This window comes from Tiliqua scincoides, chromosome 2 (assembly GCF_035046505.1).
Source record: "Tiliqua scincoides isolate rTilSci1 chromosome 2, rTilSci1.hap2, whole genome shotgun sequence".
Lineage (NCBI taxonomy): Eukaryota > Metazoa > Chordata > Lepidosauria > Squamata > Scincidae > Tiliqua > Tiliqua scincoides.
Window position 1 is genome coordinate 124,721,156 of NC_089822.1, and position 26,799 is coordinate 124,747,954.

The following is a 26,799-nucleotide window of genomic DNA, read 5'->3' on the forward strand; positions in this document are numbered from 1 at the left end:
CCCATTCCACCTGCAGTCCCTGCCAGGCCTTCAGAGTTAGCTGTAGGGAAGGTGTTTGTGGTCATCTTCAATCTGCCATTGCCACCTCAGGGTAGTCTTGCCTCCTTTCTGGGTCTTTCTCAGCTTTGATGCGAGGGTTTCTCAACCCTCTTTCCGATGGTGCAACACAGAAGTCCCCCCCCCCCCAACATTCTGTGTAGTGACAGAGACTTCAGTGGTGCCAAAACTCCTCTTGGCACAATACAGTATATAAAATAGAGGTCTGCATATAATGAGTCAGCTGGTTCTTTTAAACTAATATATGAGCACCCATTTTTCTCATGTCCCCAGCTCCTGACCCTGATCACCTTTGTTTTTTGCCTGCCTTCTCTCTCTCTCTCTGTTTTTCTTTCCTTCTCAGTCTTTTTCATTTCCTTTTCATATTCCTCTAGATCAGCCGTTTTCAACCACTGGGCTGTGGCACACTGGTGTGCCATGAATGGTCCCCAGGTGTGCCGTGGGAATTTGGGAGAGGATCATTTATTAGCAGGGCCATTGGGAGATGTGAGCCCCCCCCCCCCCACTGACAGCGCAGTGTGCCTTGTCAATGGTCCAAAAACCGATGGTGTGCCTGACTTGTCAGTGTGCCTTGATAAAAAGTTGAAAATCACTGCTCTAGATTACTGCTTTTTCCAACCCTCTTTTCTCAAGCCTACTGCTGTTTCAGGCTTCTGGCTTCTCACTTCTTCCCGAGGTCCTTCTGCCCACCTTGCCCCTCTATGGAATCAGAACAGCTGAGCCAATGGCAGTAAGAGACCCTTATGGTTGCCTCACTCCTCTGCAACAGCAGCAGCTTAACTAAAGCTACCAGACACCGCTACTACCGGGGCCAGCCCAAAGCTTCCTGACACTTGAGGTGGTATGCTAAATACTGCTCCCTTTACCCAGTGATGTATCAGACTCTGCTTCTCCAGTGTTCTAGCTCAGCACTCTCCAACTTCCCACAATTCCTTTTCCTTTCTGCCCCTGTCTTCCAATCCACCAGAAGGAGGAGGAGTAGAGGAAAGCGGGATAACAGGTCAGTGAGGTCATGTGTATGCGCAACCTCCTGATTTTAGAAATGGGCTATGTCAGAATGCCAGTGCAAGGGAGGGCACCAGGATGCAGGTCTCTTGTTATCTGGTGTGCTCCCTGGGGCATTTGGTGGGCCGCTGTGAGATACAGGAAGCTGGACTAGATGGGCCTATGGCCTGATCCAGTGGGGCTGTTCTTATGTTCTTAACAGAGATGGCTGCCCTCTAACAATCTGCTGTCTGAGGAGACTGATTCAGTTGGCCTCATGGATGGGCCAGGCCTGACTACTGCTATTACCACCAGGAAAAAAAAGGCATTCCAAAGAAGAGCTAAATAACCCACTTCATTCTTGTCATGCTTTAAGAGTGGAGAGTAGGCTTGTGTAGGCTGTAAACCCCAATCTTAACTGATTTACAGCTAACCTGTTGTAAGGCTTATCTGCAGCTAAAGTATTGCAAGGAAATTTTAAGAGATGCAAAGAGTTCTGCTTTGATGCAGCAGCTCACAGCTTTGCAAAGCTGCTTTTTAAATCACCTTGGTGGGGATGGGAATGAGTTTGTGGTATTGATCCAGGAAATGTAGCTCTTAATGATGTTAATCTTAATTGGCAATATAACATTGTTTAGGAGACTCCAGCAAATAAATGTACATATTGCAGCCCTTCAGTGGAATTGACTGCAAGAGAAATGAACAGGGAGGTAGGATTTCAGATTCAAATGAAGAGATAGATCAGACTGGACATGTATGGCCTTTCTCCCAATAATGTAGAATTGTGACTTGGAAGGTTGCTAGGCTGCCACCTGGAGACCATGCTTGTTGCTTTAACAGTTCTCTAGTGGCAAAAGAAGAAGCAGCTGGGGCTTTTTCTCCCCTGATCTTTCCCCTCCATCCTCACTGACCGGCCATGGGGCTAGTCTTTCTTGTTACAGCAGACAAGGCTGGTGTAGGGAGAGAGGATGAACCATGGAAGTGGGCCAAGAGCAGAGTGGCGGCCTTCTCTTTTCTTTCTGTGCCTTATGTGATTTGTCAGCACAGGAGACAAGCAGCTTCCTCTGAGAAACTGTGATGTATCAGCGATTGACTCATGGAAAGTTCAGTGCATAGCAGAAGGACCCAGCACTAGAAGAGACAAGATAGAGATAACTTGTACAGAGGTACAGCTGCACCTAGGAGCCTTGAATTATTTCATTCACTTTTTTCCCCTCTGTACTCTACCAGTTTTCTCCTGGGTAAGAGTATAGCACAGGGCACAGCTTAGTAAAAAGATGCCTGATCTCTGGGTTCTGATCTGGCAACCCTATCCCAGATCAGTCTGTTTCTAAACCTCAATGCTGGGGCTAAAAACAAGAGAGGGGGAGAAATAAATTTCTTTTGGAGCAACTGGGTCTCTTGATTTGACCAAGTGGAGGGATAGGAGGAATAGGTGGAGGGGTCATGGGAGTAGTGTGGTAGGAGAAACTGTGGACGTGTGTGCAGTGGCATCGCTGGGGGTTTGTGAGACACGCCGGGTGCTGCACATGGGGGACTGACACCACTACTGACCAAAATTTTAAATTCTTGGTGTTTTTGATTAATATTATCATGTTATATATCACTCTATGCAATGAAACAAACCACAAAGCATGAAAATGCAAGGAAACAAACCACACTGAAATGTCTCTAGTCTATCAAAAGTTATAGCCAGAAAACCAGTGGGGTGGGGCAATGGAACATCACCATGCCAAGGGCCTGGGGCACTGCCCCAACCACTGCATGGGTGGAGGTCATCATGGGGGTGATGCGATGGTCTCCCGCATCAGGTGATGCAAACCCTAGTGTAATGGAAATGCACAAGATCCCTTGAGGAGATAGGGTGTGGTGTCAACAGTGGCCCCTTGTTCTGGCAGGCAAGCATAGGGTTAACCCCAGGGCTCTAACTAGCAGTGGGGATGCTGCAGGGCTGCAGCCACTAGAGGCAACCAGGTCATTAAGGGATAAAAGCAGTTCCAGATGAAGGGTGAGTTTGTTGGGTAGCAGTAGGAGGAGGAAAGCTTGAAGGAACTGAACTGAAGGATTAATGGACTGAGGAACTGATGGCTGATGGACAACTGGACCTGCTGATGGACTAAGGGACAGATGGGTGAATCAACTTCTGAGGATTGTTGGAACCGAGACTGCTGGAGACACTGGAGATTGGTGTGTGGCTGCCATGCCCAAGACCTGCTGAGGACAAAGGTGTTGCTGTGGTGGCTGGAGAAGCTGCTGCCAGGAGAGGGGAAGGAGGAGGACCTCTGCAGGTTGAACAGGTGAGCTACCCTGGTGATGGGGTGCTGCAGTGCAGAACTAGGGCCACTGTTGGGGAACAAAGGGGAGCTAATCAGCTTAAAGTGAGCATAAGTTCTCTAGGTGGAGCTTGGCCGGGGAATTTGGCAAAACACCTAGTGATGCTACTGCATGTGTGGCTGTGGAGCGATTGAAAAGATAAGTGCAGTTTCTGGTTTGAGACTTGGCAACTCTGAATTAGGAGTGTTGCCTTTAGAAAGGAAGTGGGAGTGTGTAGAGAAAGGTGTCATTGCCACTAATGATCCCAGTCCCAAATTGATTTGATTGTCACTTCTAGGGTCTAATTAAACATGACTGTTTAAATGGCAACCATAGCCAGACAAATGGATCTTTTGTCATAGAATGTGAGGATAGATTGAATCACCCTAATCTGCATCAAAGCCCTGTTGGCGAAATGGAAGCACTCAAATGGGAATAGAAGGTAAAGGCTGTGGGTCATTCTGGTCTTTCTTCTCTATTCCAAGATTTCCGCAGTTATGACAGGGGCTGCTGGAGAGAAATAGCCATTCCTTTTCTGCCTCTTTTTTTTTCCATTGGAGTACAGCTCCAAGGCGAAGGCCAGACTAAGTTTGGCCAGGCCGGTGTGGTGAGGATGGTTCAGTATCCGACTTGCTTTCTTCTCTGCTTTGCCTGGGGCTTGATGCTTTTCAGAGCGTTTCTGACGCTGCCATCGCTTAAACCAGCAACAAACTCTATTAGCTGCTACTGCAAATTGGATTTGTTCAATGCGATTGGATTTTGCCTCCAGCCTGTGTGGCTTTGTCAGGGAGGGAGAAGCGGAGCGGGAGGTGTACTCACTAATAATAGTGAACATTGCAATTTTCTCCACAGAGCAGCAATCTGTTCTTAGAGGGCTGCCCCAAACTTCAGATTTGGGGAGCAGCTGGGGGAGACTGTAGGTGCTTTGTCCCCATTGCAGAACTGAGGAACCGCTGTGTGTTCTGTCCCCTTTCAAAAGAGGCAACTTTAGAGCAATAGTGTGTTTAGTGGATGAAGAAGGATCTCAGCTTGGCACCTAGTGTGGAAGTACTTTGGGGAAGAGGAGAATGCAGATCTAGTTGCATTCAGTCCAAAGTACACTCCACACACAAAGATGAGACTCGACACTCAAACTACATGCATGGTTATAGTTCCTATAATACATAGCGTTGCCAGGTTGCAACCTGGAATTCACATTAACCTTTTAATCCCCCCCTTGGCAGTGAAAAAGAATGCAGCTTCTATTGCCATTCTCTTTCCTGACCCTCTTCATTCATCCTTCTCTCCCCGATACTCTGGGGCAAAGCAAGAGTCCTCCTTGTTCCAACAGAGTGGAGAGAGCGGGCAATGCGTGGGAAAAACCATGCTGCATTCTCTATTTCTTCTCTGGTGATGGTAAGGTCTATGCAAGACCTGTGGATTGCCACCAGGGCTGTCCTTTGTGCAGGGCAAATGGGGTGGCTGCCCTGGGCCCCACACTTTCATGACGAATATATGGCCATAATGGGGTGGGGGTGCACTAGTTGAGTTTCCCTGGGCCCTCACTCTGCCCACATCCTTCTAGGGGTGACTCTGCAGGCAGCCCTAAGCCAGAAAAAATTGCCCATGTTGTGCAATGCAAGTTGTACTGGTGGTGGAATAATCATCAGGACATAACTTGGCCTAGATTGGCCTATATGTGTATCATAGGCCAAACTGATACACATTTGTATCAGTCCAGTTGGGTTGCAGCCAGGTTTTACTTCTCTCCAAGTGCAAGTACATCCTTGTGCAGAGACTATGTTTTCTCTTGGGGCTTCCAGCTTTTGTGGTGTCCTTTTCTCCAGAATCAAAATCTCATTGGAGCTGGTAGAAAAGCAGAAAACTGAGGGGGGGGGGGGGAAGGTGACAGAATTGTTTTCAGTGATAATTGCAGGCTGCAGTCATCATCCCTCCTTGCGGCATGATCAAGACTGTCAGCATTGCATTGATGGAGGAGGCAAGTTAGCAGAGGTGATAGTTGGCCAGCAAAGAAATTTTAAAGGTGGCTGAATGTATTTGGAAGTAGTGGAGTGCAAAGGTGGGACTAGAACACCAACAGAAGCTTGAATCCTTGTCCTTTTAAAGCAACTGGGGTAAGACCCTTATTCCCATTTTGACTGGAGCAGCAGCATGAGTAGTGCGCACATGTGTAACCCTTTCCCCTTGTGCCATTTTCCTGATTGACATAATCATGCCAGTGCTGCTGCTCTGATCACAATTGAAGCTGCGCCCATACCTTACCCAGAGGCTGCTTTAAAAGGAAATGAAATATTAGGAGATCCGATCACAGTTCTCTAGAGTTGGGTCTGTTTTGGCCTTTAGCAGCTGGTGGCATCCACTGAATTGGGATGGTGGTGAGAGAAATGTGGCTGTTTTCCCTATTGCTACAGCCCCACAAAGGGGACAAATTTAGGGGTGTGTGTGAGTGCATGCACTTCTTGATTCTGAATAGATCTGTGGCCCTTGGGCAGCTCTCTGCACAAGGGCACATCCTACTGTCCTGTTCTGACATCAAATATTTAGCAAGGCTTGCAAATAGTGTGGAATCCTCATTCATGAAAGCCTGTCTGCCTCTCCCTCCAAATCTGGATTTACCTCCCTTACAGGTGGTTACCCACCCTATAAGACCTCAGTCAACCTCACTGACTCTAGAATCTACTTCCTGCAGCTGATTTTTCTCGGTGGGAATGAATCTGAGCGTGGGAGACAGGAAATGCAGCACATGGGGGTCAGGGATGTTCATGGGAATGGGTTGGAAAATTCTGAACTGAAAAACCTCTATAGGACCCAAAGGGAACGTGCTTTGTTTCCTTTTCTTTCCCTTCCCCCTCCCCAAGCCTTTAATGATTGTTTGTAACCACAAGATCTAGAGGCATTTCATGGATATACCATTGCTTTCACTTGACGGGCTGTAGACATTTTATTGGTGGTGTGGCACCAGCAAAGAACACAGAGGCAGGCAGGCAGCATGAGCAGAAGTCTGGCACGTGCCCAGTTTAAGCTTGAAGGCCCAACAAAAGAGCAGGTGGTTGTGCAGAGAAGTAAGTGCTCTGTCCCTGACTGCAGCAGAGACTGGAGGCTGACTTGGCTGTGTCGCTCTCAGAAGTCAGGGCGATCCTTCTTCAGGGATTTGTAATCCGTAGAGACAGCCATGAACTATGGGGAAAAGATGGTGTTGGATGAATGCCTGTTGGCTGTCCCGCTGAAAGCTCTGTGGTTTGAGGCACTGGAAATGTTTCCTTAAAATTCCTCTAGAGATGTGAGACTCCCTCCCCAGCCTCCTCACATTTATCATGGCTCCAGAAAAAATGGTTGGACTTTTACTATCTTGGCTTGGGGCTGAGATACTCATACTGGCAACGCTTCACATACCTTGTATTGGTCATTGGGACTCAGGTTATTCCATGGTTCCGGGTTGTTCTTCCTATCCCAACTGGAAAAAGAGAAAGGAAGACTTTATGGGTAAGAAGCATTGAATTAGAGAGGTGCTCTTGAGAGACCGCCAAGGTCCTCCCATGCTAGAGCAAGCCAGAGTAATTTAACCTTGGTCGTCTTCCCCTCAGTGTTTCACTACTAAGGCCTAACTCAGCCACTCTGCGTCCATCATGGATGCCATTTTCTCTCTGACTATTTCTCTTCCATGGATGCAAAGCTCTCTTGTGGCCTTAAATGCTGTCATTCCTGAATGACATATGACTTGAGGGGAAGGGAAATTGGGATGATATATCCAAACTGAAGTGACATTGACCATTTTCCTATGGCATGAATCTGTTGTTGTAGCTGCCTCATCCTTTATTGCTTGTTAATCAAGAGGAAAGTTTCACGTCCCATCTACAAAAGACTAGTTGTAAGAAGGCTTTCCACTTTAGCCGTAAAACTGAAGAAAGAGCTCCTTGGGATGGGTACATCCCTTCACCATCATTTCACACTGATAATGCAGCAGAGGTAATAGTTGGCTAGCAAAGCTGTGGTGATAGCTGAAGGACGAGGGCTTAAGAGTCCCCTTGGATTAATTAGTTTGGAACAAAAGGTGTTGAGTTCTGCCTGTAGCACTTCAGTATGTCTAAGTACAAAACAGATTTCAGTGACTAAAGTTGCAATCCTAAACACACTTACCTGAGAGTAAGCTCCATTGAATAAAATAGAACTTACTTTTGAGTAAACATGTACGCTACTGTATCATGGATTATTCTGTTTATAATAGTGAGGGCCAACACTGTGGAGGCACTCTGCACAGAGCTGACGTCACCGCCCAACTTCTGAGTCACTGAGCTTCTACATGTGCAATCACTGGGGAGGCTCAGTTTTTGCTGCCATAGCTAGGTCTCGATATAGGGAGAGACTAGCTGAGACAGGAAAGAGCTGAGCCTCCCCAGCGATTGCACAACCACTCAAAACTGGGTAACAGTCAAACAGAGTAAAACTCAAAACTGGGTGGAGTGTGTGCACAATCGCAAAGAATCATTGCACACATGCTCCACCTAGTTTCTGAGTGGTTGTGTAATTGCTGGGGAGGCACAACTCTTGTCTGCCTCAGCGGTAGTCTTAACTGCAGTTCAGCCTCCCCTGTGATCATGCAATCCACCAGAAGGTGGGTGGAGCATGCGCAATCAAAGGGGAAGACGGAGACCTGGAGTAAGGTAGGTGAGGCTCTGCCTCCCCACCCACATGTCCTCAATAACTAATCTAAAAAAGTGTGTGCGTGTGCAGTTTTGCAAGACGTTTACTTTAAAGAGGGAGTAAGTGATGATGGGACAAAGGCTCAACCTCCATCCTCCAAAATGACCCACTGCCAAGGTTTCCTGCCACATTTCATTGCAGCTCACAAGCAAAAGCAGGATGTTATGGTGTTGACAACTGAGAAATTGCCTATCTTGAGTGCTATGGTGTTGGCAACTGGGAAATTGTCAGTCTTGCCTCAGCTACCTGGTTGGGGCAGCATTGTAGCCAACTTTCATTGCTAGGCAGGGCTGGCAGAGGAAATCTTGAGTGAGCAGAGTTGCTCCTCTAAGTGGGTGGAGTTTGGAGTGCAGCTGAGGTTTTGTGGGGGATATCAGCTCCCATAGATTTTTGTAAAACAATTGTCTCTTTTCTTGAAACAAGCTCTCAGTGTTCAACAGAAGCTGTCATATTGCAAATTAGAATGCCAATTCCCACCCACCCCCTTTGAAACAAATTTTTTAGGTAGTGTGAAGCAGTAGACCCACAGACTTCACTCCGGCTATGTCTCTGCTCTGAGGTCACCTGTCTAGTGTTAAATTTCTGACACAAGAAGTCTTTGGGCTTAGATTTTCTTGAAAACCACACCTTCCAAATTGGAAGACTTATTCTCCAATCCAAGATGTGACTTATTGCATTTACTCACTATTGTGAGGAAAGGCAATCTGTGCATGTTCAGAAGCACTCTTATTTCAGGTGGCAGAGGACTGAACTCTGACACAGAAGTTTGGTTTAGTACTAAGCTCTAGTGGCCTCTAGTTTTCAAATTAAGCCCTACGTGTAAGTAACCTTCTTGGGGCTGGGATGTGCATGTTATGATTTTGTAAAGTGCCATGCACCATTAAGACATAACTTGCACAATAAATCACTTGTGCATTCCTTTGTGTGCAAGGAAATTGTGGTAAAGGGAGGGTTTGAACCCAGGTCTTTCCAAATCCCACAGTAAATGTTGACTAGCCCTTGCTTTTTTCCCATGGATTCAGAGAGACCATGGTTATAGCTCCGGCCCTCTTCACACAATGTTTTTGCCATGCAGGGAAAGGTAATTGCCTACTCATGCTAGGCTTCCTGATGCATGCCCACATCTTCATGCTTGTGTTCTACAATGTGTGAAGGTGTTCTGAATCTGCTCACCTATCCGCCCCCAGCATGTCTGACACATCAGAGTGCTTGTTATTTAGCTGCTGACTCTGGTGCCTTCGCAAGAAATGCAATGCGCTAACAAGATGATGGTTGTAAGCCACAAACCGCCAAGTCTTGTTACAATCCTCTTCTGTCTAGTATACTAACTATATAATCAATGTGGAGAGCAATTTTGTTTCTCTCCAAAATTGCCTTTTGAGATGTCAAAGTATTAACAAAATGAAAAAGAACCAATTTGAAAATCTTAGTCCAGCAGCATGGGGGCTGGGGTAGAGTTTACACACGAGCCACCCCATTTGAACTCTTAGCCCTCAAATGTTCTAGACTATGACCTGAAAGCCTAACTTACTCCACAAGGTTATATTTAATCACAGCATGTCTGACACATATTTGGGCAGAGCTTTGTGCTTCAACAATCTCAGCATATTTTCCAGAGCAAAAACAAAAACGTTCACCAATTTGAAATTGGCAAATATTCATATTGCTTTATTTGAAAAATTCATCTTTTGCTTTTAATATTCCACTTGCAGAGATTTCTTTAAAATAAAATCTGAACTCACTTAATTTTGAAGTAATCACGTGGCACCACTTTGCCAAATCAAAGTGGCAAATTTTTACACTTTTTAATTGCTAAATCCCTAATACAGTAAAAACAAACTCAAACCAGAAGAGACCGTGCATTTGACTTTTTGCTACAGAAAATTCACAGAGGATTTTTTAAAAAACATTTTCATTCAAAACCGGATGTTTCCCATGTGTGAGGCTAGAAGTTCAGTTTCTGATAGCTCCAAGGATCTTTTACAGTACAGCTGAGAAAGCTTTGGAATTTGGGATAATTTAAATGTTAATATTGGCAACCTTCAGTCTTGAAAGACTATGGTATCGTGCTCTGAATGATGGTTCTGGCACAGCATCTAGTGTGGCTGAAAAGGCCGATTTGGGAGTGACAATCCCTTCCACACTGGGAGCAAGTGCAGTCTGTCCCCTGGTCTGTCTCCCTGGCTATGGGCCAGGTTTTCGTTCTTTGCCTCAGTCTGTTGGCCAAGTGTCTCTTCAAACTGGGAAAGGCCATGCTGCACAGCCTGCCTCCAAGCAGAACGCTCAGAGGCTAAGGTTTCCCATCTGTGAGGTTCATTCCTAAGGCTTTCAGATCCCTCTTGCAGATATCCTTGTAGCGCTGCTGTGGTCTACCCATAAGGCGCTTTCCCTGCACAAGTTCTCCATAGAGGAGATCCTTTGGGATCTGACCATCGCCCATTCTCACAACATGACCAAGCCAATGCAGGCATCTCTGTTTCAGCAGTGTATACACGCTGGGGATTCCAGCTTGTTCCAGGACTGTGTTGTTTGGAACTTTGTCCTGCCAGGTGATGCCGAGGATGCGTCGGAGGCAGCGCATGTGGAAAGCGCTCAGTTTCCTCTCCTGTTGTGAGCGAAGAGTCCATGACTCGCTGCAGTACAGAAGTGTACTCAGGACGCAAGCTCTGTAGACCTGGATCTTGGTATGTTCCGTCAGCTTCTTGTTGGACCAGACTCTCTTTGTGAGTCTGGAAAACGTGGTAGCTGCTTTACCGATGCGCTTGTTTAGCTCGGTATCGAGAGAAAGAGTGTCGGAGATCGTTGAGCCAAGGTACACAAAGTCATGGACAACCTCCAGTTCACGCTCAGAGATTGTAATGCAGGGAGGTGAGTCCACATCCTGAACCATGACCTGTGTTTTCTTCAGGCTGATTGTCAGTCCAAAATCTTGGCAGGCCTTGCTAAAACGATCCATGAGCTGCTGGAGATCTTTGGCAGAGTGGGTAGTGACAGCTGCATCGTCGGCAAAGAGGAAGTCACGCAGACATTTCAGCTGGACTTTGGATTTTGCTCTCAGTCTGGAGAGGTTGAAGAGCTTTCCGTCTGATCTGGTCCGGAGATAGATGCCTTCTGTTGCAGTTCCAAAGGCCTGCTTCAGCAGGACAGTGAAGATAATCCCAAACAAGGTTGGTGCAAGAACACAGCCCTGCTTCACTCCGCTTCGGATGTCAAAAGGGTCTGATGTGGAGCCATCGAAGACAACAGTGCCCTTCATGTCCTTGTGGAAAGATCTGATGATGCTGAGGAGCCTGGGTGGACATCTGATCTTGGGGAGAATCTTGAAGAGGCTGTCCCTGCTGACCAGGTCGAAAGCCTTCGTGAGATCTATGAAGGCTATAATGAGTGGCTGTCGTTGTTCTCTGCATTTCTCCTGCAGTTGTCTAAGGGAGAATACCATATCAGCGGTGGACCTGTTGGCTTGGAATCCGCACTGCGATTCTGGATAAACGCTCTCTGCAAGTACCTGGAGCCTCTTCAGTGCAACTCAGGCGAACAGCTTTCTTGCAATGCTAAGGAGAGAGATGCCACGGTAGTTATTGCAGTCACCCCTGTCGCCTTTGTTCTTGTACAGTGTGATGATGTTTGCGTCCCTCATGTCCTGTACTCCACCTTCTCTCCAGCAGAGACAGAGGATTTCATGCAACTCAGTGGCGATTATCTCTTTGCAGCACTTTAGGACTTCAGCAGGGATGCTGTCTTTCCCAGGTGCCTTGCCAGATGCCACATGAAGTTCTTCTAGGGTTGGTTCACTGTCAAGCTCCTCCAACACAGGCAGGCATTCGATGTTGTTCAGTGCTTCCTCGGTTACTGCATTTTCTCAGAAATATAGCTCAGAGTAGTGCTGCACCCAACATCCATCTGCTGTGCCTAGTCCTGGATGACCCTCACCTGTGGCAGACTTCAGAGGGGCAGTTTACTTCTGTGTTGGACCTAGGGCCAGTTTGATACTGTCATACATCCCCCTTGATGTTGCCCGTGTCAGCTGCTATCTGTATCTGGGAACAGAGTTGGAGCCAGTAGTCGTTGGCACATCTCCTGGCAGTCTGCTGGACTTTGCTGCGAGCAGCTCGGAGGACCTGCAGGTTGCGCTCACTGGGACAGGTTTTGTATGCTGCTAGAGCTCTCCTCTTTTCCTCAATGACTGGTGTCAACTCCTCAGAGTGGGCTTCAAACCAGTCTGCCATCTTGTTGGTCTTCTTGCCGAATATGGACAAGGCGGTGTTGTAAACGGCATTTTTGAAATGTTCCCATCTGTTGGATGCATCTGCATTGGCCGGGCCTGGAAGAGATTCCTCAAGCGCTCATGCAAATTCCTCCACTTTTCCCTGGTCCCAGGTCTTGCTGGCGTCAATGTGAGGTCTTCCTTCCTTTTTCGTGTGATACAGTCACTTAGTTAGCAGTTTCACTCTGCTGCACACCAGGGAATGGTCAGTGTCACAGGCAGCACCCTGATAACTGCGTGTAATCTTGATGCTGGGAAGGCTGGAGCGTCTGGTGAGAATCAGGTCGAGCTGGTGCCAGTGTTTTGATCTTGGGTGTCTCCAAGAGACTCTATGTTGGGGCTTCGTGTTGAAGAAGGTGTTGCTGACGCAGAGACCGTGATGACAGCAAAGCTCTAGCAGGCGTTGGCCATTTTTGTTCATCCTCCCAGTGCCAAACTGGCCTAAGCAAGTGGGCCACGAACTGTGATCAGCACCAACTCTAGCACTGAAATAGCCGAGGATGAACAATGGCTCTTTTTGGGGGGATGTTCTTGATAGTGGTGGCCAGGTCATCGTAGAATTTGTCTTTAGCTTCTGCTGAAGATGACAGAGTAGGTGCATATGCACTGATAAGAGTGACAAGTCCTGCTGATGAGTGGAGCTGCAGGGACAAAATTCTTTCACTTCCTGCAGAAGGTGGGATGATGGATTTCAGCAGGGTATTTCTGACTGCAAAGCCAACACCATGTTCCCTGGTCTCGTTTAGTGGTTTTACCTGCCAGAAAAATGAGAAATTTCTCTCCTTGACAGATCCTGAATCCGGCAGCCTCGTCTCTTGAAGGGCGACGATGTCCATCTGCAGTCTGTTCAGCTCCATGTTGACGACAGCTGTTTTGCGGGCGTCGTCTATTTCTTGCAGGTTGTCAGAGAAGCCAGGTGTCATTGTCCTAACGTTCCAGGTGCCCAGCTTTAGGGCAGAAATTTTCTGTTTTCTGTTGCCTGGTGCAGAGTTGTCGATTCCCTTGTCGGTTTTCACCTTAAACCCCACGCACCCCATGAGGTTAACGGACTGTGGCAAGGCAGCACCTTACTGACCGGGGACTGCCCAGCTTAAGGTGGGCAGTAGCTGCCCAATGAGATGCAATGATCTCTCCCACCGTCGGAAGCAGCCCCTGACGTCACGCTCTATGCCAATTGAGCGAAGACTTGTAACCGGTAAACTGCTGCTTCCCGTGTTGTGCTGACGCCGTATGGCGAAGTTGGAGTGTCCTCTCCAGTCCGCGAGGCCTGGGTAAAGTGGGTATGGAGGATAGACTGTTACCCATGCAGCAAATCCCCCCTCTCCATGTCACTGAAATGGTCCAATGGAAAAGCAGAAGCCAATACAGTTGGTTCCAGCGGCCTCGCAGGAGTTGCCAGAACATGACTGTGTTCAGCCACGAACTGCCTCAGGGGCTTCGGCTCCAGATTTTGCCTCGAGGTTGACTCCTGAAGCCTTTTCCATAACTGGATGTAACCACAAGGCAGTGGAGGTTTGAGGTCAGTCTCCTTCTCTTAGATGAGCTGCCTTCCCAGGCTGATGAGCCTCATCTACCCAGGATTTGGGATAAATTTGGGATAAATCTACATTATATAGTTAAGCCATTTCTGCCCAGCGTTGCATATATGCAATAGGGACCAAATGTGTACACCTGTGGGCCAGGCAAAAATTGGTTAAACAGTCATTTCCTATTCAAAAGAAACCCTGAGAGCCATTGATTTTTTTGAGTAGGGGTTAGGGAGATTTTTTTTGGAGAATTAGGAATATATGAAATTGCCACTGTTGTAATTTTGTTTACCTGTTTATATGCCAATAAAGGTATTATTGATTGATTGATATGAAATTGCCCTTAGGCCATCTAGCTTAGTCCTGCCAACTGACTAGCAGTGGGTCTCCAGGGCTTTAGGCAGGAATTGTTTCTCTGCCAAACATAGAGATACCAGGGATTTGTGTTGGTGATCGCATGTATGTTGATTTTTTAGGACTAGAAAGATCATAAACCTTTTACTATGTGGAAGGGAATCTATAGACTCTGGAACACATGCTCATTCAACAAGCTAGAGTCAAAACTGGATGGCTCCTCTTGCCTCCAGAGGGCGCATGCACTGGGAGCATGAGGGGGGGTGCGGACCCGATCTGCAGATAAATCCATCTGCAGATACGCCCCCCCCCCAGTATATAAGATTTGATCAATCTGCTAGCAGAATGCACTGGCACAGAACATTATGCTGAGAACTACTCAGAGAGGAAGGTGAGATCCAAAAGCAAGATGGGAAGCAATGCCCTCCAGAGGCCAGGGTGTGGGGAGCCTCAGGGCAAAGCCCTACAGTGGAATTTCAGGACATGTCAGGCCCCTCTACTTCTCCCAATCTTATTGACACGTTCTCTCATCTTCCCCATCAGTGATGGGGCAGGGGACTTTGAAAGCAGTTGTGAGTCATTGTCCCCAATCCTTGGAGGGTAGAAACTGCTGCCACATTTTACCACATTTCCTGACATGGGTGAGAATGGAAAGAAGGCGATTCTCAGTACTGGCAGCTCCTCCTTCCACCCTTTCCACCAACCAGTGGGAGAGCCCCATAGTGGCATCATAGTGAAGCAGAGGGCACTCCCACTTAAGAACATAAAGAGCCCTGCTGGATCAGGCCAAAGGCCCATCTAGTCCAGCTTCCTGTATCTCACAGTGGCCTACTGGATGCCTTGGGAAGCACACAAGGCAACAAGATACCTGCATCCTGGTGTCCTCCCTTGCACTTGTAGATGGGTTATGGCGCTTGGGTGAAGCATCAGTAGCATGAATCTTTTGGCTGACTCCTACCACTACTGCAACCCATTCTGGGTATGTTCGTGGGTTGACCTAGCCAGTGGTGCTGCCAGGGGCCATGGCGCCTGGGGCAGCAATGTTATGACGTCACACGGCATTGTGATGTCAAGGAGACAGCCTCCTCCTCTTCATGTCTGGCAAACAAGAAGAGGAGAAGGCTGCTGAAAATTGCCCCAGCGAGTGTGCATGTGCTCCAGCTGCTGTTCCAACCCAGGAAGCAGCAGGAGCACTTGTGCACTCAAACGTTGCCACACTCCCTTCCAGCCTGGCACCCAGGTATGAACTGCCCCCTGCTTGCTACACCACTGGACCCAGAAGGTGAGCCTTCTGATGGGAGTGGCCCCTGTCAGTGGGCAACCCTGGATGTTGCCCTGAAAACTTCATCTAGTGCCTGGCACAGAGTATGGGAAGGATTGCCAACTTCTGATTCCAATAATGCTGGACACTTCATTGGGTCTAGTACACGGGTGGCCAAACTGCAGCATTCCACATGCCATTTTTTTTTTAATGTACAGAATCTTGAATGTGCCACTCCACCTAATTTTGGCCCTCTCCATATCTGCTTGGGTGGTTTCCTCCACTCACGAGATCTACTGAGCCTCCTTTCAGCTATCTTCACCCTGCCCTAGGCCTTGTTGCTCCCTTTCTGGGCTTTCTGCTGGAGAAGTGCTGTGCACTCTCAGCTGTGAAGCCCTGCATCAGCCGGTGTAGCCGTGAAAGGTGACTTTGCATGTGCCGCTAAGGAAGTCTCTGCATGACACTAGTGGCACTTGTGCTGCAGGTTGCCCACCCTTGGTCTAGAACAGGGGTCTCCAAACCCCGGACCGGGGGCCAGATGCTGTCCGCAGCAATCCACTTTCTGGCCCATGGCAAACCTCTTGTCTACTGAAAGCCTCTGGCCCACTCAACTGAACATGACCAGAACTGTGCTCTGATTGTGTCTGGAGCGTGTTCTGAGGGCCAGAGAGGTTGAACGAATGAGCCCATTCATTCATCTAAGTTCCATCTCTAATTTATATTTAAGTTTTTTTCCCGGCCTTCAACACCATGCCAGATATTTGATGTGGCCTGCTGGCCAAAAAGTTTGGAGACTCCTGGTCTAGAAGATAGAAACTGAGCCAACAGAACCTAGTGTGTCAAGAGGTGAGCCTAAGGCGGGATCTGTTTGGGGGTGAATTTTGGCAGACTAGGGATTTTATCAGCATCCCCCGAGGCCAATGTTGGTTACCTGACTTAAGGTGGTTTTACTGGCTGAAGAGGTCAGCTATTCAATACTGGCTGACTGGCAAGCTTAGGTGCGGGAAAAGGAACGTGTCCCACTCTGTCACACACATCTAGCTTTTCTAAGTTTCTCATTCATGTGGTGGGGAGAAGGGGAACTGTTCTGCATGGGTTATGTCAGAATGCCAGATGCAAGGGAGGGCACCAGGATGAGGTCTCTTGTTATCTGGTGTGCTCCCTGGGCCATTTGGTGGGCTGCTGTGAGATACAGGAAGCTGGACTAGATGGGCCTATGGCCTGATCCAGTGGGGCTGTTCTTATGTTCTTATGCATGTGTATATACATAAAGGTAAATATGGGTATGGGTGTGTGTGTGTGTGTGTGTATTCAGTGCTCAGATATTATTATAACAGAGACTATTGTAAGATGGGTAAGGTATAGGCTTCAAGAGTGACATTTTAATGCATATTTACCTGTCAGGCAATGGCCACAGATTGTGGAGATGTGCCCTGGGGGAAATAACCTGCATCTTTCCATTTAAATGAATATCCAGGACAACGCTGACATGATATTGAGGCCTGACAGGGGATGGAAAGCTGCCTGTCAATTGCAGGCCTGTCCTCTTATAATGGGACTGTGTTAACTCTTTTCAGGTCAGCGCTGAGCCTACATGGCCATTTAAAATATAACATAATGGTCAAGCAGAGCAAAGGGAGGAATTATTGTGTCTGCAGTTACTGAGCATGGGATGCAGCTGCTCCAAAAGGATCTGGAAAAATACAGTTTAGAGAAAATGAATTTGGCTCTAGAATTTAGACGTCGAAAGCACTGAGATATCCTTAGTAGTAGTACTGTATGGTATCAGTATTATCGTAATCTGTCACAGCAACACATTAATGAGCATGCATGGGTTTTATCCTGTACTGTCCTTGCAACTGTCTTGCGAGGTAGGCTGTTCTGCCAATATCCTGTCCAATAGCACCACATGAGCTTCATGGATGACAAGGGGCTAGTCTCCCTAGGCTAGTCCCAAACTCTTTCTACTGCATTGCACTGACTCTCTGTGTTACAACTCTTTGGTCACAGCTGACTGTGAGATCAATCTTATAAGTCAGGCTATAATCCTAAACATACTGACCTGGGGGTAAGCCACATTGAACACAATGGGACTTACTTCTGAGTAGACAAGCATAGGATTTTGCTGTTTTGTTCTGGCTGGCAAAAAACATAAATAACTAAGACTGCAATCCTAACCACACTTTCTGAGAGTAAGCCCCCATTGAACAAAATAGGCCTTGCTTCTGAGTAGACCTGGCTAGGATTGTGCCTCAACTATATAACATTGCAAGTGCATGTGAAACCTAAATAAACAGAACTAAAAGAAAAATGAACAGACAAACAGCATGGAAGGTTGGATGAAATCAGATGCAAGAGGAAAGCATGTGGACAAAATTTGAAATGAGGTTATAATTGAAAATGGCTGAAAGAGCAAAGCAGTGAAAGTCAAGTGGATGAAAGTCAAGGTATTGCTATAATGGATAGCAACAACCTAGCGGGGTGGTATTTTACCATAGGAAAAGGATCTTTCTGCTGATTGCCCTGGTTTCTGCTTTCCCAATACAGACCTTTTTCAGTCTCCCATTTAGGCCAGAAGGGAGATACCCTAGCTCAGGAGCCATAAACTCTAAGGCTAGATGGGATAATGAGAAAGCACTACTCACCCTCCCCATTGTATTGCCTTGTTTTGAACAAGGCTCTGGTGTGAAGGCTGTGCATGTATCTCAGCCTTTATGGTTTGCTCTGGATAAGAGCCCCAAGCAAGGAGGTGGGATAATTGGTAAGTCTGGCAGCAGGAGGGCAGTAGAAGGAGGAATAGCATGAGTAAGAGGAGTAGCAGTGGGTGACAGCCACCCCTTTAAAAGCAAGATGAGACTCCAGCTCAGAAGTGTGCATTGTCCTGTCTGGTGATAACTTTGAATGGCCCAGCTTGCGTAATAGCTGGAAAAGCAAATGGCAAAGATTTGAATTCTCTAACATTTCAAATTTTACCACTCACATTTTGAATGAGAAATTTCAAGTTATCAGTTCAAACTCTGACTATGACATTTTACATAAACATTTTTAGTGCTTTAGTGCTGGAGATTATGTTTACTGTGTATTACAGGTACTGTCAAATAACCACTCCATTGTATGTAAGTTATAATCATATCTAGCCAAATATTAAATAGCGTTGTATACCAACCATCAAATATGATTGCACAAAAGCAATCAAATATTATCCAATATCAAATACTGAGCTCAAATATAACTAGTTACCCCGTCAGGGTGGGAGGCGCAGGACATAGTGTGTTTCTTGTCAGAAGAAAGAGATCAAGAATGTATTTGCATGACAGCTAAATATCTATGTCTAATTTTTAGTAGGCGCAAACATCTGCATGATCTTTACAATATATGAGCCATGATTGTTGAGAAACTGTATACTGGGGATTCATGTGTGTTTTGGATAGCTTTGTATGAATCTAAAGATGTGTGATATTTTTGTTATTTTATTGGCTTTTTATTGTTCACATGTTTTATTTGTTGTCTGTGATGCCAATAACGGTTTCTGATATCAATTTCAGTTGTCTTATAGAGATCAAATATTCAGTGTAAATCCAGAAAATATTTGAATATTCAGGGAGTATCCAGGGGCTAATTTGCACAAAAACTCTCAGAGGATGTATTTTGAGGCAAATTGGTTTCAGCTCGACTAGTCTTCCTAACCTCAAAATCCGGCCCCTTTCGCCGAGGCAGGCTACAGCTGCAACGCACCAGGTTCAGGAGAACAAGAACAAGATCTCCATGTGTGAAACTGGAGAGATTGAATTAAGCCTTCAAAATTAACACTAAAAAAACCTGAGAGACTTCTGTGAACTCCTGTAGCTATGACAACTGGCTGCTGGGGAGACCGCCAGGCATGGAGCCATATTAGAACTCCAGCTGCTTCTAGCGGCGGATCCAAGAAGAGGAAATGAACCAGGCACGTGGGTCCCTTGGAGAAGCCACTTCTGCTCTCAGCCACACACACACACACACACACACACACACGCCTCACTCCAGGTTATTCTGTTATGTAGGCATCCATTCTTGCATGCATATATTTAATTTGCCTGTCAATGACAAAAACCTGGCTATCCCACCTGAGTCAACCGTTCTGTTCAAACTATTTCTCTTCCATTTCTGTGCACTTGGAGATAAACTCATTAGTCCAGCCATTTCCAAGCAGTTAAAAAAAAAAATCATGAACACATCATAAATACTCTGCTGTGGCAGACCTAAGGTCTGTCTAGTCCAGCATGCTGTTTCTAGCCATGCCCAACTGGATGTTCCTAGGAAGCCTAGGGAGGAGATGAACAGCCCTCTCCTGCCATTCTTTCCCTGCAACCGGCCTTCAGAGGCACAAAGCATGTGAACCTGGGAGTAGCAGTCATGTAGCCAACATAAGTAATGGCCACTGATAGTGTTGCCTCCTGTTTTTAAACCCATCTAAACTGGTGGCTACTATTGCCAGAAACACCCCTCCATCAGAGATGAGCTAATTGCCTTCTCTGTCCACTTGGCTAGCTCCCCCTCCTCAGTAGATCTAATGAGCTAAGCTGGGCAAGGGTCAAGTGGGCAGGCGGTCAGTGTCTCACTGTAGAGGATCCTGCCGCCCTCCTCAGGTTATACAAGCTAAAAGAAACCCCAATAACAAGACCAATGGGTACCTGGGAGACCTCAACTGGACCACCCAAGTTGTGGCAGACATGAGCAATTTTATCTGCAAAATGTGTAGCAAATTGGTCACAGTAAGCGACCAAATCATTGCTCCTGCCTCTCTGAGATAGGTGGAGCAAGCCATGAACCACCCAGAACAGTTCAACTGGCTGGCTTCCTACAGACATGATGGTGGCAGAGAAAAATGCCTTGTTTGCTACCATCACTGCCACCAAGCAGGCTCTCATATGGGCTCTCACCCGTGTTCGGTTGGACTTATCATGAGTTTTCTGCCACCGCTGCTCAAGACATCTACCCAGCTGCTTCATTTCCAGAAGCACCTCGGAAAATCAGGGAGCCATCTTAGCTCTGTGGTGAGCCAGAGGTTGTTCAGGAGCAATCTGATCCAATGCTGTTCATGCAACATAGCATAGGGATCCAGGTAGAGGGTCTTAGGTTTGTTGCTTAGCCTGAAGAGAGTTCCTGATGGGACCTCAGTGGCTATTTTTGTTGTTGAGCAGGGTTCCTGACAGCACACTTGCAGACTGGCAGAATTCTCCTCCTCCGAACAAAGCTGCAAGTTGTCATTTCTTATTCCACCTTCACGGAAGAGAAACTAGGACTGAGAAACTGTAAGTTGCCGAAGGCTAACCTCGCAAATGAATGGCTGAGCTGGGAACTGAACCTGAGGCTCCCACCCCAGCAGAAAGCATGCTGTGCTGTGGTGGTGTGCGGGCAGCTACTCCAATAGGAACTTCCTGTGAAGGCAGTCCCACACAACTGCCCTTATGCATTCAGGCAAAATTCCCACCCGTGGGGTTATTTTGTCCCATAAGCTTGCACTCTAAGCCTATGCAAGGAGAAGATATTTGCATCCCAGGTATTTTTTGTACCTCATGCTCTCATTGCGGGAGAGGGGAGAGAGATCCTGCCTGCCTGCTTGCTTGTCTGTCATGCCGGTGGCCTCTGCATTGAGATGAAATGCCAGACCCTGCGGTGAGAGTGTCAGGTTGGCCCCAGGCTTTTCAGCCTCCTGCATTTCCCTGGAGCCGTGACCTTGGCTCTTCCTCCTGGGCAAGGTCCAAGGAACTGGGTCAGAGGCTCCTATAGGTATTAAAAATCAAATCTTTCTCCTGCCAAGTGCACCACTATTAGGATATGTGCAATTATTGCACGTTCCTTTTGAGGACTTTCTCTCTCAAATCTATCCCGTTATACCCATTGCTCTTCCACGTGGTTTACAGCTGGAGGACAGTCAATCTTGGGTTTCTTGCACAGGGGGTAGTGTGGGTAGGCCCTCTACACACAAACATCAGGCACAAGTGCTAGTACAACCAATGCAGGTACTAAAGGAAGGAATGTGGCTTAGTTCGTGGTATGCTGGGAAGTGTTGGCAGACTTGGAATGAGAACAGCCTTCCCTTATCCACTCTCCCCTGGCATTTGACATGCAAAAACAAATAAGATCTCATGATGGCAAGGGGTGGACCATTTTGCTATTTTTATTAACATTAGGGTTAACATTAACATTCTGACTGAAGCTAATTTTTCCCCCCAATATGACATAATATCTGTAAACCACAGAGGCCCTGTTAAAAATCTCCAGGATTGCCTTAGCAGCCTCCTAGAGACTAATGCCGATTCTTGGGCCCTTCTTAGAAGATTGGCAACTTTAATGAACATATGAAGCTGCAGTCTACTGAGTCAAGCCATTGGTCCATCTAATTCCGAATTGTCTACACTGATTGGCAGCAGCTCTCCAGGGGTTTCAATTAAGGGTCTTTTCCAGCACTACCTGGAAATGTCAGAGATTCAACCTGAGGCCTATATGGTAGCATACAAAGCAAATTCCCTCTCATTGAGCTATGGCCCTTGTTCCAATCTCAGGGTACCCAGCTGCAATAGAAGGAGGGCCTCACGATTACAAGGGACAAGAACACCCACATTTTCCTGCAAGTTTCACTGGACTCAGGAGGACTTACTTGTTCTGGATTAACCTGTTCATCTGGGCTTGGGTCTTAAGCTGCAATCCTATTCGCACTTACCTGGGAGTAAATCCCACTGAATTCAGTGAGATTAACTTCTGAATAGACATGCATAGGATGGCACTGTTAAGTGCTGAACCATTCAGCCTTGCCATTCTTTCTCTCGCTGTTTCAAATCCTTTTCCTATTTTTCCCCCTCTTTCTGTCTCCAATCTCTCCCGATGCATATATAAAGTGCAGTTCAAAATCTTACCAGGAAAAATGTCAAATTTGAAATTCTTCAAGGTACTCTCCTTCACACCTTCAGGATATGATGTGTCTTTAGCACTCCAACTTGTCTTCATCTAAGTCTCAGACTGCTCTGGGATCAAAGCGTGCTTGTGCTTTTTAAAATGGGTTTCTGCTGTCTTTTTGTTGTTGAGATTTAGTGAGTCTTTGGAGTCCACTGAGTAACCAGAAACCTTCATTTTCTTTGTAGATGGTCCCGTTTGGGTTACATTCTTATTGGCAAGGGAATGGAGACTTTAGAGACAGAGTAACAATAGTCATTTTTACTCCATTTACTGAAATTGCTATAATCACCTTTTCCTTTCCCCTGGGAACCCTGAGTAGTGTGGCTGTGGGGGAAGGGGCTAGTCAATATACTGTAATTCTTCACAATCTACAGTCCCCAGGATCCTTTGGGCAAAGCTATCAAATGGGTAGTTTTCATAGAGCAAATTTACTTCAGATATGCATATACTTTTGATATACATAGAGGGAAGAGGCTAGCTAGAGAGCAGGTACTAGCCTGGGACACAAGCAAATGGTAGGTTGGAAGGTCTGCATGTACTGGGGTGGGGGACAAAGTTGGTGACTCATTGCCTGAAGTTCATTAAATCTTGGGGCTGGCCTTGTGAATTTGCAAGGGATAGGAGAAGCTGGGGGAAAACAACCCTGTTTTTAATATATCACTGTATCTGTCTCTTGTTAAGTATACACAGTTTTTCTTTTCTTTTTTTTTCCTTTGAGGTGTCAGTGAGCAGGGAGAGGACAACGGGGGGGGGGGGGTTAGGCCAGAGAAACAATCCTAGAGATCAAGTCTGGAAAAGTTCCCATGAGAAACTCTCGCTTATGTGCTCTTTCCTGCTCCTCTAGCACTTTGGCCCTGGACAGGAAGTAAGATAGACTATACTTCTTGTGTGGGAATCAGGCACTGGTAAAATGAAGATGCTTGCTTTGCATTGATGCAGAGAGGGTCTGAATATCCTTGTCTCACCACACCCTTTTGCCCATTGCTCACCAATGCAACCATCAGCAGTTGGTGGTGCCAGGCCTTTTCTTCCTCTTGAACATGGGCTGGCCCCCTCTCTGGTGTTCTCCTGGTGGTCTTTGAAGACCTTTCTATTCACTTCTGTGTTGTCTTTTTTTTTTTAATTGGGGTGATTTCCCCTTTAGCACTGTGGGCTTTTGTTGTTATTTTGTTCTCCTCTGGTTGCAGATGCTCTTTGCTGCACTTACTTTAATTTGCTGTGGTTAATTTTTTTGTTTTAAATTATCTTTATTTATTATTGGGACCCACCTTGGGCACCTGTATTGAATGGGAAAAGTCAGGATATAAATATTTTAAATAAAATTTAGATTTGTTTAATCATAATAAAAATAATAAATTGTTTCTAATTCATTTAGGCCCAAATCCGAACCAACTTTTCAGCTCTGACATAGCTGTGCCAATGGGGCATGTACTGCATCCTGCAGTTGGGTGGCAGTCACAGAAGCCTCCTCAAGGTAAGGGAATGTTTGTTCCCTTACCTTGGAGCTGCATTGCACTTAGGTTGGAGCTGGAAAGTTGGTAAGGATTTCACCCTTAGACATAAAGGACTGTTCAGGCCTCTGAGGAGATCATACAGCCCAAACACTCATGCAGGGTTCTGTTCCAAAACAAAAACTTTCCTCAATTCTCTCTTATGACCTTTCTCAACCTGAGGCCTTCTGCACCTGCTTTTTAAGTCACTCTTTACAGTCTCAAAGGCATTGTCTTTATATGTCATGGGGCACAATGAGAGAGCCCATGAATAGTCTCTTGCCCAAAGGCCCACAGAAGCTGGAGCCAGCTTTTCCAGTGGCTGTGCAGAGGCTGGTAAACATCACTAGATATCTGTTCCAACTCTGTGTGTAGCTCACTCCAGAGCAAAGGGGCTCTCTAGTGCTGATAATTGCTGTGCTAAGTGCCCTGGGCAGCTGGTGTCAAATTGAATCAATGATCGCTTTAGCAGGAGCAAACAGATATTATAAAAGCATTAGGCTTCTTTAAAGGGTGACTCACGGCACAGTTGCTAGGGGCGTAGAGGCCCAGTGCTTGGCAGGACTTGGCAGGAGGCATGGGCAATGGAGATTGAGAGAGGGGGGAATGAATAACTATTCTCCCTCTGTTGTTCCATCTTTTTGGGATATGGGTATGAACTGCAAATCTCTGAGTTAGTTCTGCAAATCTTAGTTCTACATTGCCTGAGTGCCAGTGTGCAGCTTGACTGCAGGATCACAAAGCGCAGAATGAAGAAACTGTTGGTGTGATCCACCTGTAGGGAGTCTGTAGAGTGGCAATGATGGGTATCCATTCAGGATAGATTTTTAGCTCTGCATGCTCTCTGCACTGACACAAGACAGAAATTACCCACTTCTCTTGCTGGGCTGGAATAATATTGGGGCAAACGCTGGTCTAGTCTGCATTTGCTAGTCTACGTTGGTCTAGTCTACGTTACTAGATTTCTTTACTGTTGTACACTCATGGCTGAGTGAGTGCATGTATTGAAAAGTGCTGCATTGGGGTTATGCGAGGTAGTTTCAGCTTGCAGTTATCAAGTAACGAATGTGAACATGTTAATCAGCTTGCAGATGTTAACCTCCTCACAAGGCCATCTAGTCTAAGATTTGGGAGTGGGGGGAGGGACTTTTCTCCTTTTCTTTGAAAGGGAGTTCCCATAAAATCCGAAAAAAGTATCTGAAAGCCTAACTAGATGTAATAGAGGAGACGTGGCTTTCACCATCCTTCTGCGTGTCTCTCATGCATCTCTCAAGTAATGTTCATGAAACGGGCAGCCTCAGGTGACGCCACATGTGATAGATTATCAGAGGATGGGAGGTGGCAAGGGAGCACCCAACTGACCTGCCCATATCACCTTGCTTGGGCCTGAAAAGAATGAGATAGAGCAGAGATGGTGGGGAAATGCTCTAGTGGTGGGGAGATGCTCTAGCTCCCCTTCTCCTCTTCAGTTCCTTCATCCTTCTTGTTTTCATATCTGAGCAAGGGATCTCTGCATGCCCGCATCTGTGACCCAGTTATGGGACCTCTTTCCTGCTCACATGATGTACATGTGCTCTCCTTATCTCACCCATTCACCTCTCTCTCTCTCTCTCTCTCTCTCTCTCTCTCTCTCTCTCTCTCTCTCAGTTCAGTCTTCCTCCAGCTCACCTTGCTTAACCTTACCCTCCTCCATTCTCCTCATCCCCTCTGCAGCATACCTGGGAGCCATATGGCTCTTCATCACTAAGTGGGTGGATGGGTGGTTGGGGGCAGTTCTTTCAAGAATCACTTGGGAGCTACTGGCCAAATCCTTTGGGGGTCTCTCCTGCTTGTCAGGATTGGAAAGTAGGTACAATCCCACCTGCAGGACACTAGGGGGCATTGTCCAGCAGGCAGATGACCCAGAAGCTACTTGTCTTGGACCTTTACTCTTGTCCTCTGTGACCCGGGGAGGTGTGTTCTTTACTGCTTTCCTCCCTACCCTCCTCCTCCTCCTCCTCCTCCTTCTGATCTTCCAACTTGCAAAGACTCTCCATGAGCTCTAACCAACTGCATGGAGTCCACCATGCTGCACAGTCTCACACACCCATGCTCTAGGATTCAGCTGGTCCAGAGGCTAGGACCCGTATAGCCAACAAAGATATACAGGTGTACACCACTTAACAACCATTCGCTTAACAATGGACCACATATATGATGGTGGTCAAAGCATAATAAAGATGCTCTTAATGAGCCAATTGTGTCTCCCATAGCCTGCAGCAGAGTGTCTGTTTATACAACAGAGAGGCTCTTAATGTAAAGAAGTGGCAATCTATCTACCATAAACAGTGCAGCCAACTAGTGTCTTGCAGGGAGTGTCAGTTTGCACAACAAAGGCAATAGATTGGATTGAATGTTCACTTAATGACCTAATTGCATAACAGCGGGGATTGGAGAACACATCCCAATCGCTAAGTGGCACACACCTGTACATGTTTGTGAATTGAAAGTGAAGTATTTTTCTTTGAAACCCTTTTACTGCCTCTGCTCCTGTTTTAGCAGCAAACTAGAGGGGGTTGGCAGGGAGCAGTTGGAAAAAGAGTCTTCTGCTATATGATTCTGCTTAATGTACACCCATAGACTCTTTTCCCCGACCTTCAGCAACCTTTTTTTCTTATCAGTGCTATCATTTTAATCACGTTGCAACAACTTGTTCCAAAGGTCTGTGTTGCTACAAAGCATGGAATCCAAAGCTCAGAAGTGTATGCCCTCTGGATACCCTTGTTCTCGTTGAGGAATAATCGCCCTCTAGTACCATACCTCACATCAGGACTGTAGAGAGCCAGCCTCAAAAGGTAGAGAGCAGCACTGCCCAATCCGAGTCCGATGAAGCCAATGAGGGGGATGAGCTGTTGGGGGGGGGGGCATCGGAGA

At 46.7% G+C, this 26,799-nt stretch overlaps 1 protein-coding gene across 1 annotated transcript in view; it reads right to left on the bottom strand.

The window, feature by feature from the left end:
• Positions 1 to 6,379: 6,379 nt before the first annotated feature.
• The window catches only part of NDUFA4L2 (NDUFA4 mitochondrial complex associated like 2), a 39,825-nt gene continuing 19,405 nt past the window's right edge, over positions 6,380 to 26,799 (bottom strand). Inside the window, exons 2-4 of the mRNA XM_066618272.1 lie at positions 26,686 to 26,774; positions 6,748 to 6,808; positions 6,380 to 6,531 (exon numbers count right to left, since the gene is read on the bottom strand). Of these exons, the coding sequence (XP_066474369.1) occupies positions 6,475 to 6,531; positions 6,748 to 6,808; positions 26,686 to 26,774 (207 nt within the window). The 3' untranslated portion in view covers positions 6,380 to 6,474. The remainder of the gene's footprint in view (positions 6,532 to 6,747; positions 6,809 to 26,685; positions 26,775 to 26,799) is intronic.